The sequence below is a fragment of the Centroberyx affinis genome, unplaced genomic scaffold (genome assembly GCF_046629955.1).
Source record: "Centroberyx affinis isolate AG114_WGS23_722 - 3 ecotype Tasmania unplaced genomic scaffold, CSIRO-AGI_Caff_v1 ptg000280l_1, whole genome shotgun sequence".
Taxonomy (NCBI): Eukaryota; Metazoa; Chordata; class Actinopteri; order Beryciformes; family Berycidae; genus Centroberyx; species Centroberyx affinis.
Genome location: NW_027278959.1, coordinates 107,011 through 125,000, shown reverse-complemented (window position 1 = coordinate 125,000; position 17,990 = coordinate 107,011). Strand labels below are relative to the sequence as shown.

At 41.8% G+C, this 17,990-nt stretch overlaps 1 protein-coding gene across 3 annotated transcripts; it reads right to left on the bottom strand.

The window, feature by feature from the left end:
• Nucleotides 1-3,584: 3,584 nt before the first annotated feature.
• Nucleotides 3,585-15,715, bottom strand: micall2b (mical-like 2b). Of its 3 annotated transcripts, none has more exons than XM_071513154.1 (16): nt 15,404-15,715; nt 13,879-13,927; nt 11,958-12,099; nt 11,641-11,828; nt 11,320-11,453; nt 10,336-11,100; nt 10,004-10,215; nt 8,858-8,927; nt 7,807-7,970; nt 7,568-7,632; nt 7,226-7,349; nt 7,018-7,120; nt 6,589-6,662; nt 6,368-6,482; nt 6,109-6,155; nt 3,585-5,311 (listed from the first exon to the last, which is right to left on the bottom strand). In XM_071513154.1, the coding sequence occupies exons 1-16, from the start codon at nt 15,544-15,546 to the stop codon at nt 5,235-5,237; spliced, it is 2,472 nt and encodes an 823-aa protein (XP_071369255.1). In that variant the 5' UTR covers nt 15,547-15,715; the 3' UTR covers nt 3,585-5,234. The 3 variants fall into 3 exon arrangements, with proteins under 3 accessions (XP_071369255.1, XP_071369272.1, XP_071369264.1); XM_071513171.1 differs by having other exon boundaries at nt 8,858-8,924; XM_071513163.1 differs by having other exon boundaries at nt 11,320-11,450.
• Between the last annotated feature and the right edge of the window lie 2,275 nt (nt 15,716-17,990).

The window sequence follows — 17,990 nt, the reverse complement described above, 5'->3', positions numbered from 1 at the left end:
ACAATGAGAAAGCAGCAGTTCAATACTAACCATTTTGTTCCACTTTGTATGTGCATGTGAGTGCAGTGATGCATCGTATAAACACCAAAAATCACTTTGCAATGGCTTCTGCACACATCAATGCCCCCCCCATGTGGTAAGCTGTCTGCACTCCTAAATCTGTCATCACTTCTACACCTTATTCTCACTGTTTTGCCTAAGTAGAGCGCACTTTGCTTTTATGTGTGTGTGTGTGTGTGTGTGTGTGTGCGTGTGTATGTGTGTGTGACTGTGCGTGTGCGACACAAAGACTTTTATCCAAGCAGGGACTAGAATGTCTACAGCTGTTTTTACCTATAAAGCTGCCTAAAAATGAGATTACAGCACTTTAAACTTCCTTATGTGGTTCTCTTTATGACCTCTCCCTGGTTTATAAGAACTTTGTGGAATCTATCAAAATACACCGAGGGAGGGGAAGTCACACTCCCTCCTAATCACACAAAGTACGTTTATAGAGCGGATAATTTCATACCCGCGGTTCCACTGAAATACAGCAGCCTACCATTAACGTCCGACAGGCCCGCAGCACAGCATCACACAAATGTCTAGAATGTAGAATCCATTTCATCCATTTATATGTATGGCATAATATTTATCCTTCAATTTGACTTTATATAATAGCATACACAGATCAAATTATTTTAGCAATGAACCAAGGTCTTTATGAACAAATCTAGCAACACTAGAGAATTGGAGAGATTGGAGAAATTCCCTCCATTTTATTTGTGAGATGATTAAATCTAATTGAACACTTCAAATGTTAAAAATATGTTCACTTTATTCTGTGCAAAAGATAATTTTATCTTTCTCTTTTCATTTTTACCTGCTCTGATTTGGGGGTAAAAAGCCCAAATAAGACCCCATTTACTTTGAAGTAGCTATAATGTGCAGCAAATTGTTCTCCACTTGCAGTGTTACGAAGTGTTTGGTGCCAATGCAAATATAGAGGCAATACCCATAATCCAGCACGTCCGGGGCTAAAGTCAGACATTAGCATTTGTTAGCATTCCGGTTTTAGCCTCAGAGGACTGTAATCTGTGTAGTGTGTGCGTGTGAGTATGTGTGTGTGTGTGTGTGTGTGTGAGAGAGCGAGAGAGAAAAGGATGTATACAGGGATAAAAAGAAATAGGCAGAGGAAGACAGTGTGTGTGTAATTATGAATGCAGCTTTTCTTTTAACCTTGAAAGAGGGAAGAAAAGGAGAGAAAAGCGTGTCCAACAACAATAACAGCAGGTTGGGGATGCAAACATAGAAATCATACAGTTTTAACACGGATAAAGCTCTGTGCTTCTGGTTCAATCCCATTACTACAGTCCACAGACTAGCCTCACCGAAACTCACTAAACTGTTTAAAAGTCTCTATGAATATATGTACTGTGTTATGAAAATGAACCACCTCAAAGGTATAATTACAGCCAGTTGAGCGCCAAAGTCCCAGCCTCCACCATTATAAATGCACCTTATTGAGTTACCTTAAAAGTACATTTTCACCCAAAAGATAAACACGTTCCATAGTTACCGGAGACATGATTGATTCAGACACACAGCAGCGCAATGATGGAACACTTTATCACGGTATGAGGAAGGAATCAACAAATGCTTTCACACATAACAACAGGAACAGATGTTGCCTTTAGAGAGAAAAAGATTACACAGCCTTGTATTTTCACACCAAGAGATAAAAACAACCAGAAGCCAAACGTCAATTTCCCTGCTCTTTTTTTTTGTGTATTCTTTCTCACTTTCTCTCTTCCCTCCAGTAAACGGATATTTTAACTAAAGCGGGGAGAAATCATGCCTGTAATGTCTGTGCATGTGTGTGTTTGACCCCATCACTCAAACCGTAATATTTCAGTGGTTGTGTTGCAATAGAAGCTGCTTTTACTGACAGCTTTCCCACACACACTTTCTCTGTATGTTTACATGTGTAGTGATTCCTCACCCGACCTTTAACTCTTAACAGGTGTGAAGACACAGGAGGATAGAGGCTAATTTTTTAGTCAAAAACCCTGTAGGTTAATGCCAGTGGCAAATCTGGCCAACTTGAAATTGTTTTCTGTGTAGGTCCTGATACTGAGTCAATTTGCCTCTGAGAATGGGAAAGAAAACTGAAACGGTGCTTGCAAAATAAACTTTTTGTCTATTTTGTTTTGTTAAACATTATAAATATGAAAAATGGAGGATAATTTTTCATTGCTGTTTCCACCGCTTCGTTGTATATAGAAATGGAAGGAGGCGACTGCAAAAAAGAGCAGGGCAGATGTCAAATAAGGAGAATTTTCCCATCCACGCCAATATTAAAATTCACCTTTTCTGCCTCTTCTTACTCAAGCTGTCATAACTTGTCCTGTATTTTGTCCTCTGTCACATATTTTGTTGTTCTTTTTGAGAAACTAATACATGACCATTAAAATCCAATTGTCCTAAACCACTAAAATGCTAACTGGTTAATGAAGCTACAGCTAATGAAACCTGGTTGCATACTGTGATGTAAGTATATATTTTCTCACACTGTTTTTTAGAGAGTTTGGTGTATTTGCAGTGCAGAAAGGCGCCCAACAGCTTATTTGGCATCTTAAAACTGGCTGCCCAAAGCCAAAGGAGAGGAGACTGACAGCATGTTCCCGGCTGCTAACGTTAGCTAGTTTTGCCTGTTTTGACGTCACTACTGGGTGATGCAACATAATTCCTGGCTTCTTGGCATTTTGTGACCGGAAATCAAGTCACTTATGGTTGTGCTAATGTCTGACAAGAGAAACAGAAATGTAAGTTCAAGACAACATTTGTATTATAAGTTTCACCGAAATTCAAATCAAGTGATGACAGACTGAAGGTGACAGAAAGTGTGCTTCTTAACATTACCGGCCATGGACAGAACTGTGAGTGAAAGGAGAAGAATCCAAAACAAAATATTTAATTTTCACTTCCAAAAACTTTTTTTTCCCCCACTTTCAAAATAAAGATACAAAAGTAACTCATTTACCCTTCACCGTATTTACAGTTTGGACCTCTATCTGTATGCCTGCTGTCCAGACCAAGCTAGGAGGAGAGCTCCGGTGGAAAGGCACATGCTGCCCCCTGGTGTTTATATGGTGGCAGTGCATCGTCACTACAGCAGTTTCAGTAGTTTATGTGGCCGGACATAATAAAAACTTCATGGGGCCTGAATTGAGGCCACCAGTAAACAACTACAGATTAATAATCAACATAATACAGACTATGGGTATCATTTTTAATCCTGCAACACATTTATGTAAGAAACAAAATACATTAAACTGCATTGACTTTAAGAGGGCAAGTATAAGAATAGGATGATTTCAGTTGATGGAGTTTGTAATATTTTAGTTTGGACATTTTCTTTAGATTTGAGCAAATCTCACTATAGCACACCACCGTAAACCAATGATGTTATCTGTGGCAACTCTTCATAAAATCACTATAAATTAATTCCAGTAATTTGTATAAAAGTCAGGCCACAATTTGCAGACATTATAGAAATAGGTGAGAAGATGGGAAATATACATACAAGTATTTTTTTTTGTACAATAATGAAATTTAATAGTATTTAAAATTAATAGTAACAGCACAATGCACAAATACATTGTTACATTATACGTACTGTCAAGCAGTTCTGTTGAAATTGTAGCAGTTTGGACACACAACATAAAAAGGTGGTTCAGTGCTTCTGTAAAAATGATTACAAATTGTTTTTAAAAGGCTTACACAAAAAATAGCCAATATTAACTCTGAGAAACTGCATTACAGAGCATACCACACAAATACTGAGTTATTTCAGCTTTGACATTTTTAAAACAAGTATTGCTCAAATCCAGATCCAATATGGACCAGTTCTTGCATAGACAGCAATGTCACACCAACAGACTCACAATTACCCAGTCAACTCAATTTACTTTAGCGTGAATACTCCTTCCTGTCAGACACACCACACAAACCAGAATCATTCCCTTCCTATAATAATAAAAACATAAACTTTCTCTACACATGATTCAGAAATTCAGGTACAACATGTGAAGAATAAGAATCTAAAACGGGAACAGAAAGGAACAAAATATAGGAGAAAAGCCATGAGAAGAGCATGAAGTCCAGTGGCTTATTTGCAATAAAGGCGTGAGCATCAAATACGGATAATCATGAGTATAGTTCTAGTTTGAATCATATGTGTGTTGTGTTGGGGAGAACATAAGCTTTTAAAATGTGCGTCTAGATGATACCCATATGTAAAAACATCTCTATGATGGGAAGGTAGCAAATTAAATGTCATCTCATCAATGGAAAGAGTTGTGAGCGGCTTGTCATGCTCAAAAAATATACATATATGCCATGGTGTAAATGTCTGTATGCCATAATTACCCTGTGTAGAGAAGTCTCTTACACAGAGAGACCCTTGTGAGTGAAGGCGTAGTGTCGCACAACATCCAATCGGAGGGTGTGACAGGGTCAGAAAGTAGACCCCGAAGTTAATGACCCAATACAGCCGCAAGTGATTTGTAGTGCAGACTGAAACACGGTCAGAGAGAGGGAGAGAGAGAGGGAGAGAGAGAGGGAGAGAGAGAGGGAGAGAGAGAGAGAGCTCCGACAAGAGTTGGCTGACCCCTGTAATGAGTCTTGTTCTCCAACTCCTATAAGCATCAGTGTGCTGTATATGCCCAACGTTTCAATAAGTTACACAAGTAAGGAGTATTAGGCGACTGTGTGTGTGTGTGTGTGTGTGTGTGTGTGTGTGTGTGTGTGTGTGTGTGTGTGTATGTGCGTGTGTTAAGTAGACGGATTAAGATTAGAAGGGGATTAAACCAACAACTGGAGCACTGAACCCAATCACATCACGGCTGGTGAGTCATTAACCCCTCAACATCATTTGTGTGTGTGTGTGTGTGTGTGTGTGTGTGTGTGTGTGTGTGTGTGTGTGTGTGTGTGTGTGTGTGGTGCTGGTGGGGCGGGGGTAATGTCAAATCTTGAGTGATGAAGTAGACAGAGGGAAGGGCATTTTTCTAGAAGCATTGAGAATGACAGATCACACACGCTCACTCGCACACATACTGTTCATACACACGCACACACACCATCAATGATAGCCCATGAATCACAAGCCAAGTGAACTGGCATTAAGACTACAACAAGAGCAGCAGAAACATCAAAGGAAGAAGCAGCATTGTGTTTGCACGAGCCCCAGAGTATCATCCCTCCTTCTTGTTCCCCCAGCCGAAGAACTTGGACATCGGAGACTTTTTCTTGGGCTTGTCTTTCTTCATGTCTGAGAGGGAGTGGGGGGTGGGGGGGTCAAGGGGGGTGGAGTGGTGGGGTGTGGAGGGTGGAGGTAGAACAATACAAGATGACACAAAGCTATAGGTAAACAGGAATGCTATAGGTAAACAGGAATGCTCAATAATAGTGATCCTCTGATTTCACTCATTAAACTATGGTTCACACCCTCAGCACAAATGCACAAGCAAAAGGAGTATATAAATATATATATCTAAACTATCAAATCTACTCAGAGTGGGAATGAACTGTGAAACTTTGGTATTAACTTTATGAATACATTAAATTGAAATGGCTAGTCTTTAGCCCACGGTCGACATTCGCGCGCTGTAACATAATGACCTTTCACTGAAGTTCAATAAATCTCCTCGATTTCAGCCCTGCTTTCCCAGTCATGAATTGCAAATGAAGCCGACTTTAACTCCATTCTATCAGAAGGTCAAATTAACACAGCTACATTATCCATTTGTCTAATAGGAACTCCGCTGACAAAAAAGAGGGGGAACATTTTGTTTGATGCTTTTTCCATTAGTAGTCATTAGATCAAATGAAATGAAAACATCACCCAGTGGCACCCTCAAAAGGCAGCGCGCGCACACACACACACACACACACTTCCATAAACCACAATATGAGAATTCTATCTACTTCAATTAGAGGGGTCCATGATGGAAATCCTCAATTGGATAATTTATAGGCCTACTAAGTTGCGGTGACAGAGAGGTTGTAATAACTAATGAACACAATGGAGGGGGTCAGACGGCCTGTGGAGGAGGTGGCGAGACTCACCGAAATTCATCATCATCTTGTTTAGTTGCTCATCCTCCTCTTCCTCCCTGGGAAAATGAAGCGCGAGAACACAAAAACGAACATGGATGAACAACAGTACATATATGAATACATACATACAGTACATACAACACAATGCATACACAGTACACACACATAAAATACGTGATTTTCAGTGTTATCTGACATTATGTAAGTACAGTCAAGAAATATTGGAGCGTTACCTCTTTAAAAAACAAAACTTGAGTTGTACACACACCTGAGTCTATCCTCATCCAGACCATCTACGATAGCGTTTCTGTCGTTGACAATCTCTACCAGTTTGGACATCAGCTGCTCTTCTCTCTTCTTGTCCCAGAATGTCTTCAGATGTTCTGCAGGGACACACATTTTAGTCCCAGATTTTGGTTCTGTTTCATAACTCATGTGTTGTGTGGATTATACCACGTGTTTCTCCCCCCCAGCACCACAAGTCCTCACCTGGCTTTTCCATTAGTCTTCTAAGCTCCTGTTCAACACTGGGCTGCTGTTCCTCTAGGTCCTGGGTTTTTGCTCTACACACACACACACACACACACACACACACACACGTAAACACAGAAAAAAATGAAATACAGAACTGTGGATTCCATTAATTTTTAACCTTCATTTATCTAGGGAATGTTTCTGGTGCATGCATTCTCCTTTTCAGCAATGTCCTGCATTTGTACAGTTACACACTAACCAGATGCCTGGGTCCAGGGAGTGGGGGGCAGGAATTCAAACTGTCAACCGTCTGGCCACTAGTCTGTTTCACTGACCTTAGGCTGCCGTCATCTTTGGAAATAGTGGTATGCCCCTTGTCTAAGTGTGTGCGTGTGTGTGTGTGTGTGTGTGTGTGTGTGTGTGTGTGTGTGTGTGTGTACTCACATGTAGACCAGTTCAGACTCACGGCGCATGGCCACCTGCTTGTTCCTGATCAGGTTGAACCACTCAACCATCAGCTCATCCATGACAGAGTCATCTTCTCCCTCTGACACATAAAGACACACAGTTAATTCCATATCCACTCCTTCCTCTGATTCTATTCTTTTTTAGTCCTGACTAGAAGGGAGGGTTGCATGTGTGTGCATTTCACCTCCTTCTCTATGGCGAAGCCGCACTTCCAGATCGACTCCTCTCTTCTCCAACTCGTTCAGATTGTCTTCAATCTCCTGCAGCTCCTGCATAATCTTGTCCTTGGGGATGTAGTCTGGCTTGGTCTACCGATGTGCATAGATGCACACACACATAAACAAATGGAGGATGCAAATCAAAACACAGCCAACATCACAAAAACACTGAGGTGAACGTAACTGATCTCAGTGCCTTTAATGAATGACATACTACTTATATCCTACAAATTCCCTTTCAGACATTTTAATAAAAAAATAATTCAAAGCTACCAAACCATATTCATTTTCCTTATGTTCTTAGCTACCTTGGAGGTCTTTGGCTCTGGCTTGGTACCATTTGCACTTAGTGAGCTCTTTCCATTCAGAAAGCCTGAGAAAGAGACAGGGATAAAATAGAGCAAATAGACAAAGAGATAAAGTAAAGAGTGAAGACAAAAGCCAGAGGAAACCCTGAGATGTTGTGGATTTTATTGTTTCATCTCAGCCCGTTTCATATTTAAATGGAAGATGGTGACAATACAGGAGTCAGTGTGTTATTTCTTACCCTTTGACCCCGGTGCAGTGACAGTAATGCTTGGGCTGGGAAGATGAACGGAGGAAAGGCCCACTGCAGGATCTGAAGCCTGGGACTTTCCTGCTTCATTAGCCCATGGCTTAGAGGAAGCTTCTGTTGGCTTACTATTGTAGGGGAGAGGGGATGCAGTAGGTCTGGAGAGAGAGAGAGAGAGCGAGAGAGAGAGGTAGTGTAGGTAGAGAGGAAGTGAAATTATTTAGTTAGGATTTTAATTCTTTCACAGGTCCTTTATGTGGTGCTCAAATTACTCTTGCTCCCTTTTTTCTCTTGCCACGTTCTCTAGTTTTGATTCATGAGAGCAGGAGGAAAGGTCATCTGGGGAGAGGAGCTGTGAGCACTGAGCATATGCCGCACCGTGGAGGACTCTACCCATTCTTGACACCATTTGGGTCTCACATGCATGTGGCGGAAGGGGAGAGTCTGAAATGTCTGACCACAAATCATGGCTGAGCCATTTGGAGGAGCAGCAGGTACAGACTTCCTGTGGGATGAATGGTTGGTTGGATAGATGGATGAAAGACTGGATGGAAGAATGGATGGAGGGATAGGACATTAGGGGGAAAAAAAGGGAAAAAAAAAAAAGCGCTATCTCTTGAGATTCTCTAGAGAACACAGACCATTTCCAATGCATATTCAGGGTTTTGTTGACATTTACAATATCTAGTCAAATATGGACTACACCTTTAGGACATATCTTTGGATGGGACATAGATAATTAATGTCTATTGTTTGTTGTCCGCAAAGTACCTGGATTTAGTATCTCCAGCTTCTAAAGTGTGAAAAGTTCAGATCGGAGTTCAGATATTCTCTGGATATGAAGTTTGAAAAAGACATGATCAGAGAGTATCACTTTGGATTTCATCACAACCGTAACATATTAGGCAATATACAGGCAAGGATATCTTTGAGTTCAACCAATGAGGACTAGTTGGAATACTGTAACAAAAGGTGGGATAAGAACAATACAGGAACAAAAACTAAAGAAAAGGTAGATTCACTGAGGTAGACAGCAAAATCTTACTTTGTTTCTTTGGAGACAGGTTTGAGTTTAGATCTCCAATCTGCAGGAGAATCGCTGTTCTCTGATGCTGCTGAGAAGGAGGAAATTAAGGAAAGCATTAGTGCTTTTCACTTTTTGGTTCAGTTCCTTCATCGCACCTGTATTTCATATTACCCATATGCCATTTCCTATTATATGGCTTTGTTGTTATGCCATTTGCTACTGCCAGCAAGGTCAAACACCTAGGAGAGAACAATATAATCAAGGTCAAAATTACATTTATCCTGCTGTGTGCTTTGATTCCAACAACACTTGCCAATGTTATAACTAGAAAGGAACATGGGAGCTCTTTCGTTACACAGAAGTGATACTGTAGAATGTGAAGTAATAGACTGACTTTACATTGGCCAGGAGGTTTGTCAGTGGGGCATCTGATGTAGTTTCATGCTGAATTAAATCCGATGAGCCATAGAAAGTAATGTGGTCAAGTCACAGATAAATTTGGGTAAAAAAAAAACCTGGCAGTGTTATTTTTTATGCTTGTCAGAGGGGCAAGCATCTGCATGTGCCGATGTGGTTAACAGATTGTGGATTTTCAGGAGGTCTTTGTTGAACTGCTGTGTCTGAAATGCCTGTGGTAGCAACCTTTAGCTGATGACCCAAGTTACCGCTCCTGCTGCAGCTATTTTTCAGTGCAGTACATTGGAAGATTGCTTTTTCCATTTCACATTTCTCTGCAGTTCAAACTGTTTGTGGAAACCTTTCACTAGCTAGTAGAACATTCATTTAAAAGGTTCCTGGTTTCTTGCTGAGGTAAGTTGTGTCATTTTACATTAGATTGTTTGGTTTACATTTGTTTGTTGGACTACTTAAATTACCGCAGGCCTTGCTAAGTAGCAGTTGTTCATTTGTAGTAGTGAGCTACTATTAGTCATTATTATTAGTAATTTGATTTGATTTTTCATAGTTATATTATATTATAATTTGCCAGCTGACAAGTATGTAACTAGTGCTATGGTAGTTTTCATTTCTTTTCTTTTCTTTTTTTTTTTAAACAAACACTATCAACAGTATCTCACACTATCCCCCACATCCCACCTTTTCCAAACATGCATTATAGGAGGACAAGCCACTCTTTGTACAGTTATGGAAGTGTTTCAGTTTAACCTGCAGTGTTGGATGATGCACTGGTAGGCTTAGCGGACCCTTTGTCTGGAGTTCTGGCACCCAGTCCACTCCTGCTGGGTGGGGTTGGAGTAGCGTTGGAAGTGTCCATGAATGGAGTCTGCATGTCAGCTAGGATCGAAGGATCCACTTTAAGCTTCACTCTTCCTCTGACAACCTCTGTCTCCTTCTTAGGAGGCTCAACCTGAGAAGGTCTGACAAAAGTGATTAAGTATTAAATACCATTCTTCACCAGTAGAGGTCAGGCTCAAGCTATGATAACAGCTACTCTAGTCAGGTGTGTGTGTGTGTGTGTGTGTGTTTAGATTACTTACTTGTCAGTCTTCTTCAGCGCTACAGTGGTCCACATTGGCTTATTGGTGTTATTGTTCTTCTCCTCAGCCAGTTTCTTGGAGATGAAGGCTGCTGCCTCGGTCTTACTACTATTACTGTTCTCTTCTTTCGACCAGACCTTTCCTGAAGCCCCGCCCAAACCGGTTGCTTTAGCTCCCTCCCCACCTGTGACCCCGCTCACACACACATCCCTACTGCCCACACCAGCAACATTTACAACCACAGTCACACCCTGACCAGCCCTGACTTCCTGGCCCTGACTGACCACATTCAACCCTCTATTTGTGTCCAGGTTCTTGGTTGGAGTCTTGTTCTCTGCGTCAGTAGCAGTTTGGAAGAACCTGAGCTTGTTTTGCTGTGTCTTGGCTGCGATGATGGAGGTCCGTGGGGCTGCAGTGGGCCTGGTAGTGATGGAGGTGGTGGTGACTGTGGGGTCGGAAGTAGTCCGTGGGGCTGCATTCATGAAAGTGGGTTTGTGGACAACAGCGGTCTGACTCCCTCCACCCGAGGGAAAGAAACCTGAAGCAGGCCGCAAAGGAGATGTGGAGAGACTGCTGGAGGTGGTGGCTGGTTGGCTGGATTTCTCTGTCTTTGAGGTCAACCATGAAGGTCCCAGCTTGGAAGGAGCAGGGGTCGGGGTAGCCGTTTTGGCTTTAAAGGGGTCCGAATGTGGAGTGAATTTAGAAACAGGGGTGTTTTTGGGTAAGTCTAGGAGAGGAGTGTTTGTGTTCAAAGGCGACAGAGACCTGAAGGACAGAAAACACAAAGGAACTCAACTTCAATCAGGACAGGCTTAATAGAGACAACAACTGTACATAAATCTTTGAATGAAGGGAGTTAAAGTAATCTGCAAAATCTATTGAACATTTCATAGCAAGGACTGTCAACAGGATTATAATTATAAAGATTAGCTACGATTAAACTAACTTAAGCTAAGATTACTGTCGTATTAGTAAGGGCCTTACTTTGCACAGTTTCTGTGATAGAGCTTCCCATCCACTAGATGTCGCTGTACCAAGTGAACATGCTTGTTACAGGACACACATTTATTACTCAGGGTGCCTGTCTGATGACGGGGTTTCTCAACCAGCACTTCCTTCTGACAGAGGGAGATAGCAGAGGGGGAGAGAGAAAGTGTGTGTGTGGGGGGGGGTCAGTTACGCAACTCCAACAAAGACATTTTAAATTTATGGAGGCTTTAAAAAGTAAATTTGATTTATAACTAGAAATGCTTATGCAAATTAGTGGGGCTCAAGTGATATGAGAAATGAGACAGGAGAGGTTACCTGTGCTGCCTTGCTGGCTGGTTTTGGGGAGGATGTGGGGTTTATGATCTGGGAGGAGGGGGGAGGCCGGTTCTCCATGGTGGGTTTGGAAGCGGGGAACATCTTAGAGACCACAGGCTGGTTCTTCTTCCCAGATGGTTCCTCTGTAGAGCCCTCTGCTGGGCGCTTCACCCCTGCCATACCACCAACTACATGCAAACACGTAGGCGTGCACACACACACACACACACACACACACACACACACACACACACACAGATCAGAGGGAGAGAGAGAGACAGAGGCAGAGACGGAGACAGAGGGAGACTGAGACTCACTGGGGGAGCGTCCATGGAAGTAGTTGTAGTACTGGGAGACATATGTCAGGATACTGAGGCGGTCAGGAACCTTAAGAGCCACCATGTCTTCCGCATCCAACAGGGCAGGAATTCCCAACTCCTCCTCTGCAACCCCGAAAGCCTGGAAATAACATTGGATTCATCCAACAAAATAAAAGACGCTCAGCTTTGATTTTAGAATCTAGAGTGGACAGGAATGGAACTGCATGTAAAAACTAAATAAAAAGCAGACTGTCTGACTCAGCGAGGTTTCCAAGACAAACTGATAGACACACAGATTTGCTCCGTCTTTACACACCTCTAACTCAAACAAGCCTCTACTGTAGTATATGTGTGTGTGTGTGTGTGTGTGTGTGTGTGTACAAGAGAAAATTGTATGTTATGTGTGCTTCTATCCTACATATCTAAAATAAATTCCCTTGTTCTAAACTATGTTTTCTAGGCCCAAATTATGTCCACAAGATAAATCTGCACATCATGTGTAAGAGGCAGAGAGGAGAGTAATTTAAAACAAGAAATGCTGTGTGCAAGCCAAACCAGGCTTGCATACAGCAATTCCATGGAAGCAGAAAGAAATAACAAGCAGAGGCAAGCCACCAAACAACAAGAGACAAAAACTGGCACAAGCAGAGGCACAACTTTATCAGTAATCAGATGATCAACTGAGCTATAAAACACTTTGCTGTGGACTATGGTTACTGCAGTTTTATTCAGTGCAAGCATTGCAAGTCTTCCTTTTAGCATAGCTGATTGTTACCGTTTGTCTTGTTCCTTTTACTAAAAAAGACTTTATGACTGCTAGATTTAAATTTAATGATGTCAAATGTGTACTATTATTATTATCATATTGTTATAGTTTTAGTATTTCAGTGGCCATGCTTGTAAATGAAAATGATAGTTTCAGTTTTACTTCAGATTTTTCCAGCAAATTGTAGCTTTTATTCTTATTTCAGTTTACCAAAATGCCTGCTATTTTCACTCTTGGTGTCACTGCACAATGGCATTATATAACTTCACTGTGATGAATGTTTCCCTTTTGAAAAAGAGGCCAGCCAAGCAAAGCATGCACACACGCACACACACACACACACACACACACACACACACACACACACACACATAGGTCTTTGTGTGTGAGTGATCTTCCATGGTCTACATTCATTCCCCAACTTTAACTCTTACCCTAACCTTAACCCTAAGACCAAATCCTAATTACAAAACTAGCTCCTCAAAAAAAATGAGGACTGGCTAAAATGACCTCACCTTGCAAAAATGTCCTCACCCCAAATGTCTAAAAGATAATGAATAGAAGTACAACACACACACACACACACACACACACACACACACACACACACACACACACACTGGATAGAAGTACAACACACACACTTTAAAAGAGCAGATGTTTGTGTTGTTATTGTTATTTTGTGAGTCAGTCCCAGACGTCTAACTCCAATGTAAATACTCCAGAGAGAAAGTGAAAGTTATGAACCAAACAATGCAGCCCACCTTAGAAAGCCCTGAATGAAACTCAGTGTATTTGGCATTGACTACTCCTTTCAGCTATGTTTTGAACCCTGCCACTAAATCATACCATTTTTTTGCCAGTTTCTATTTTACACTCCTGCTGGATGAGAACTGCACAATCTCCCAATTCCAGCATCAGGTGGTGCTGTACTATTTTCTATTCAGAAACAGAGACAGGCTGAAACTCTCACAGGCAAAAAAAAAGCTCTGTTGTTAATCTGAGGGTCAGGACTGAGAGACCTAAACGCTGTACGCATTAAGGAAACATGCAGCATCATCAGTCTGTAAGACAAATTGATTCTTCAGGTAATTGATGACCCGATACCTACAGATGCCAGGAACAAATGTGCACAAACCCAACATGCCTTACCAGTTTGTTGTTGTCATAGACATTGTCTTTCTTCAGGGAATCAAAATTGCTGCAAGAGAGAAAGACAGATGACCAGAAAATAGTTGTTACACAGCCAACTTCCCTTCCTCGTTAATTTGCTTACAAGTAGTGTTGGCCAAGTATATGCCTTATTTAGTCATCCATGCACAACCCCCTCCTGACCCTTGACCATATATCATGATATCAACAATGTCACAGGACTTCATTTCATGACCAATTTATCACTTTGATCTGCCTACACTGTCATTTTTTACATGCCAAAGCCTTCATTTCTAAAACTCAAAGTTACACAACCAACATCAAAGCATAGCCTACATTTCTCACTCGATTAAAGTTTGTCTGTTTGAATGGTTTATATTGAGTAAACTTGAGATAAACATTTAACCAATGTTTAGTGCTTGAACCCATGTAAACATGTAATATGCCGCCACGTTGGTCTGGGTGTGGGTAAAAGCTGGAATGGAAAGGAATGGAACAGCTGTGTCTCTTCTTGAAACGAAACTAGATTTTCTGCCTTGAGGCGACCACTGGAATAAAACCAGGCATTCATTTGACTAGTAGCACTTTTCTAAATCAAGACTTAACTTTGAATATGTGAAAAATAGTTCAAAATTAAGACATTTTGGAGCAAGGGCAGATAGTATTCAGAGTCAGACGTCTTGTAGCAAAACACTTTACAGCTGTCAAGTGCAAACACAAACAATTACTCCTGCTGTGCACTTTAACCCAAATGTTACTTCACTGGGAATTCCCTGCTGGCTATCACAAACTAGTGCTGGAAAAGAATGAAGGAGCTATTTTTCCACAGAAACTGAACAAAGCTAAATCCCAAATGATGAATCACGCCTCCAGATTGACAAGCATGTCCATCATATGTGATGGGAGGGGGGGGGAAACTGGATGAGATCCTATGAATAGCAGAAGTTCATGCGACTGAAATACAGCTCTAACAGCACATGCTATGATCTAAATAACAACTTAAATGAATCATAAGGAGTGTAGAGATGAGTAACACACTCAGTCACACTGGTCAGTACACAGTATCACAGTCAGGCTAATGTAAGGACATGAAATAAAATCCAGTCCAGGTGTACAAAAGCAGAATTCACCATCCCAGGCCATGGTTATCTTCATACACCCCCCCCCCCCCCCCGACCTGTTGGGGGGCCACAGCAGTTATTATTGCCCCCCTTTTGGCACCAAGTATTATCATCCATGGAGAGCGCAGTCCTCAACTTTGCTCCTTCCTCCTATTCCTGCTTTCACTCCCGACCCATGTGGCTGACTGCTATTATCATATAACCCAACAGGGCTAGAGAGCAAAACCAACCAGACTTCTATTTAGATGCTGCGACAAAACAAATGAAGACAGTTATTCAGATATGAAAGATGGGTTGTAATAAATCGGGAACTTCATCGGCACAGTTCCCTTTGTTGCCTGTGAACCAGCGGTCTGACAAGTCTGTCCGGTCTGCGTGTTGGTTGCAGCTGGAGTCCTACTTACATGAGGTCGGGTCTGTGTTTGTGTATGAGGGCACAGAACGCCAGTCCGTCCCTGAACGACGTGGTCATGTTGGTGATGGAAACATCCCGGTAGCCGTCGCACTGGATCTTACACCACTGCTGCAGCGCTTTCACAGCCGACATGCCCGAGCCGAACCGACCGAACTGCTGAAGTTAACGTCGCTGTAAACCGTAAACCGTAAACCAAGCTTCCCCCACCCCCCGCGCGGATAAAACGTAGGCTCACAGAACTTTCAAACGTCTTCCCAGAGAAACTCCCGTAAAGCCGTATCCGGGTAGTGACAGTGGGAGTCACCTTTTCTTGTTTGAGAAAGTGGAAAGAACTGGACTTGACACCTGCAAAGGTCTCCAATGACGCGGCATGGGTGGAGTTCAGTAGCCTGCTTTTATGCTCTTTCCCTTTCTGTCTCCCTCTCCACCATGCAAGTGTGTGTGTGTGTGTGTGTGTGTGCAGGTAACTGCTATATAGGCTACAGCAAAATCAGATGGGTATGTCACATTGATATACATATAGGTCACTCCTAACTAAAAATCACTATGATAGCTTATTCCTATAGGGACTTAACCTACATTGTCGTGTATTTTGAAGTCACTTGTTAATTTATAGTGACCTTATTGTACTTTATGGGATTTTTATCTCCTATGGTATCACTATAGGATATCATAGTTAATAGTTTTCCTATGATCTTTGTACAGTGTATTTCTAAAATTGATTTCAGGTTATTGTTGTTCTCTTTGTAAAGGGAAATGTGAAACTATTTAGCCAGGTGTGGCTGCAGCCTGTGCTACCTGTAGCCAACCTGCCCTGTCCTGTCTGCTGGGTGTGTTTAGGGAGGCGGGCGGTGTCTGTTCACAAAGCTACCTGACACCAGATATCATATCAGATATCTTAATGCTGGCAGGCCTACAGAACCTTGTTTTGTTGATTAGGACAAACACACCAAGTGTTTGTCTGGTGAGTGCCCAGAATTTGACAAAGATGATAGAAAATAGTAACATTTTCTTTTAAAGGAAGAGTCTTCCTGATCACTGGGGACTGTGTTAAATTGGCCATGTCCAAGAATTTGATAAAACATTAAACATGTTTTCACAGAAGTACACAAGCATGGTTTAATTATGCTGTCAAAATGTGCTCAGCATCCTCTCAAAGATCAGTATATACATATATAGCCTATGTATTGTAGTCTGTCCATCTATCCCCATGATGACCTCACACCCACACACAAATAGTTAATCCCCCCAAATCCAGACAGGAAATGCCCCAGTCAGTAGAGCAGAATGCGTTTGACAGACCCCTGCTGCTCTGCCTCTCTCTCCCTTGTTGTCGCTCTCTTGCTCTCTTTTTACACTCCTCCCCCGTTAAATGATATATGTGCCCTCCAGAAACTCCCATCTGGAAACAGTTAGCCTGTGAACATTTGCTCTGAGCCAATGAAAACATGTCTATCAGTAGTGGAACTAAACTCAACCCCCGCTATCTAACACGGAATAAGGTAGAACAGTTACTTGCTTTCACTTTCTGGAAATTGGCAGTTGATTGCTCGCTGCTGAGAAGGATATGGTCTGTGTGTGTGTGTGTGTGTGTGTGTGTGTGTGTGTGTGTGTGCTAGGGAAAAGGATTGTTGTCATGACTTATCCACTTAAGTTTGGCTCAGCTTCAGTGTTTCTCTCTCTCTGTTCATTTCTGTCCATCTATTCACTGTAGCATTCTCATCCATTGAGTGTCTGTAGAGAGAGGGAGTTGTGGGAGAGAGGCATGTACTGGAGATGAATTTAAGTTATGAGAGACAAACTAATTTAGCCCAGTGCTCCCGAGACCACACTATCTTAATGACACACATCCTGAGACTCCCCTATCTTAATAAGCACTGGGTTTGAAAAGGCTGGGACAGGGCACCATAGTCAATAATAAGACAAACAGAGAGATAACCTCCTTAGGGATGAAGCAACATTTGACAGAGGAGAGGCTAGTGAAAGCAGAGGAGGTGATAGGAGAGGAGAGTAGATAGAAAAGCCCCTGATGCTGTGAAGACACAGCAGGAGGAAGGAGGTGGATGTGAGGAAGGAGGTGATAAAAGTGTAAGGCAAAGAAAGACGAGTTGAGTGTAAATGTGTCTGTTCATCTGAGCCAACAAACACTGAGATTGCAGCCTGGGTAATGAATTTTAAGACTAAATATACAAATATAGACAAGATAAACCATAACAACACACTGTTTCTCAGTCCACATTGCTTGTAATTCATACTAGAAAACAAGTATGATTTCACAGATAAAACGGCCATGCTGAGATACTACAGTGGAATTGTCAATAGTACTGGACTGACAGTAACCAGGCTTTTTTTTTTTTTTTTTTACAACATACATGATCATTCATACTTGGCAACTGCCAGTACAACCAAAGTAGCATTTCTTATTCACTTTCTCCACTAAGATTTTCTCTTCTCGGGTTCAAACCAGCAAAACCTCTTTAAAGTATTAGGTTACCACAATCAGTGCAGTGTGCTAAACAAGTGTTACACAATACAAACTCTTTTGGATAACACACTGTGTAAGTACACATTTGGGA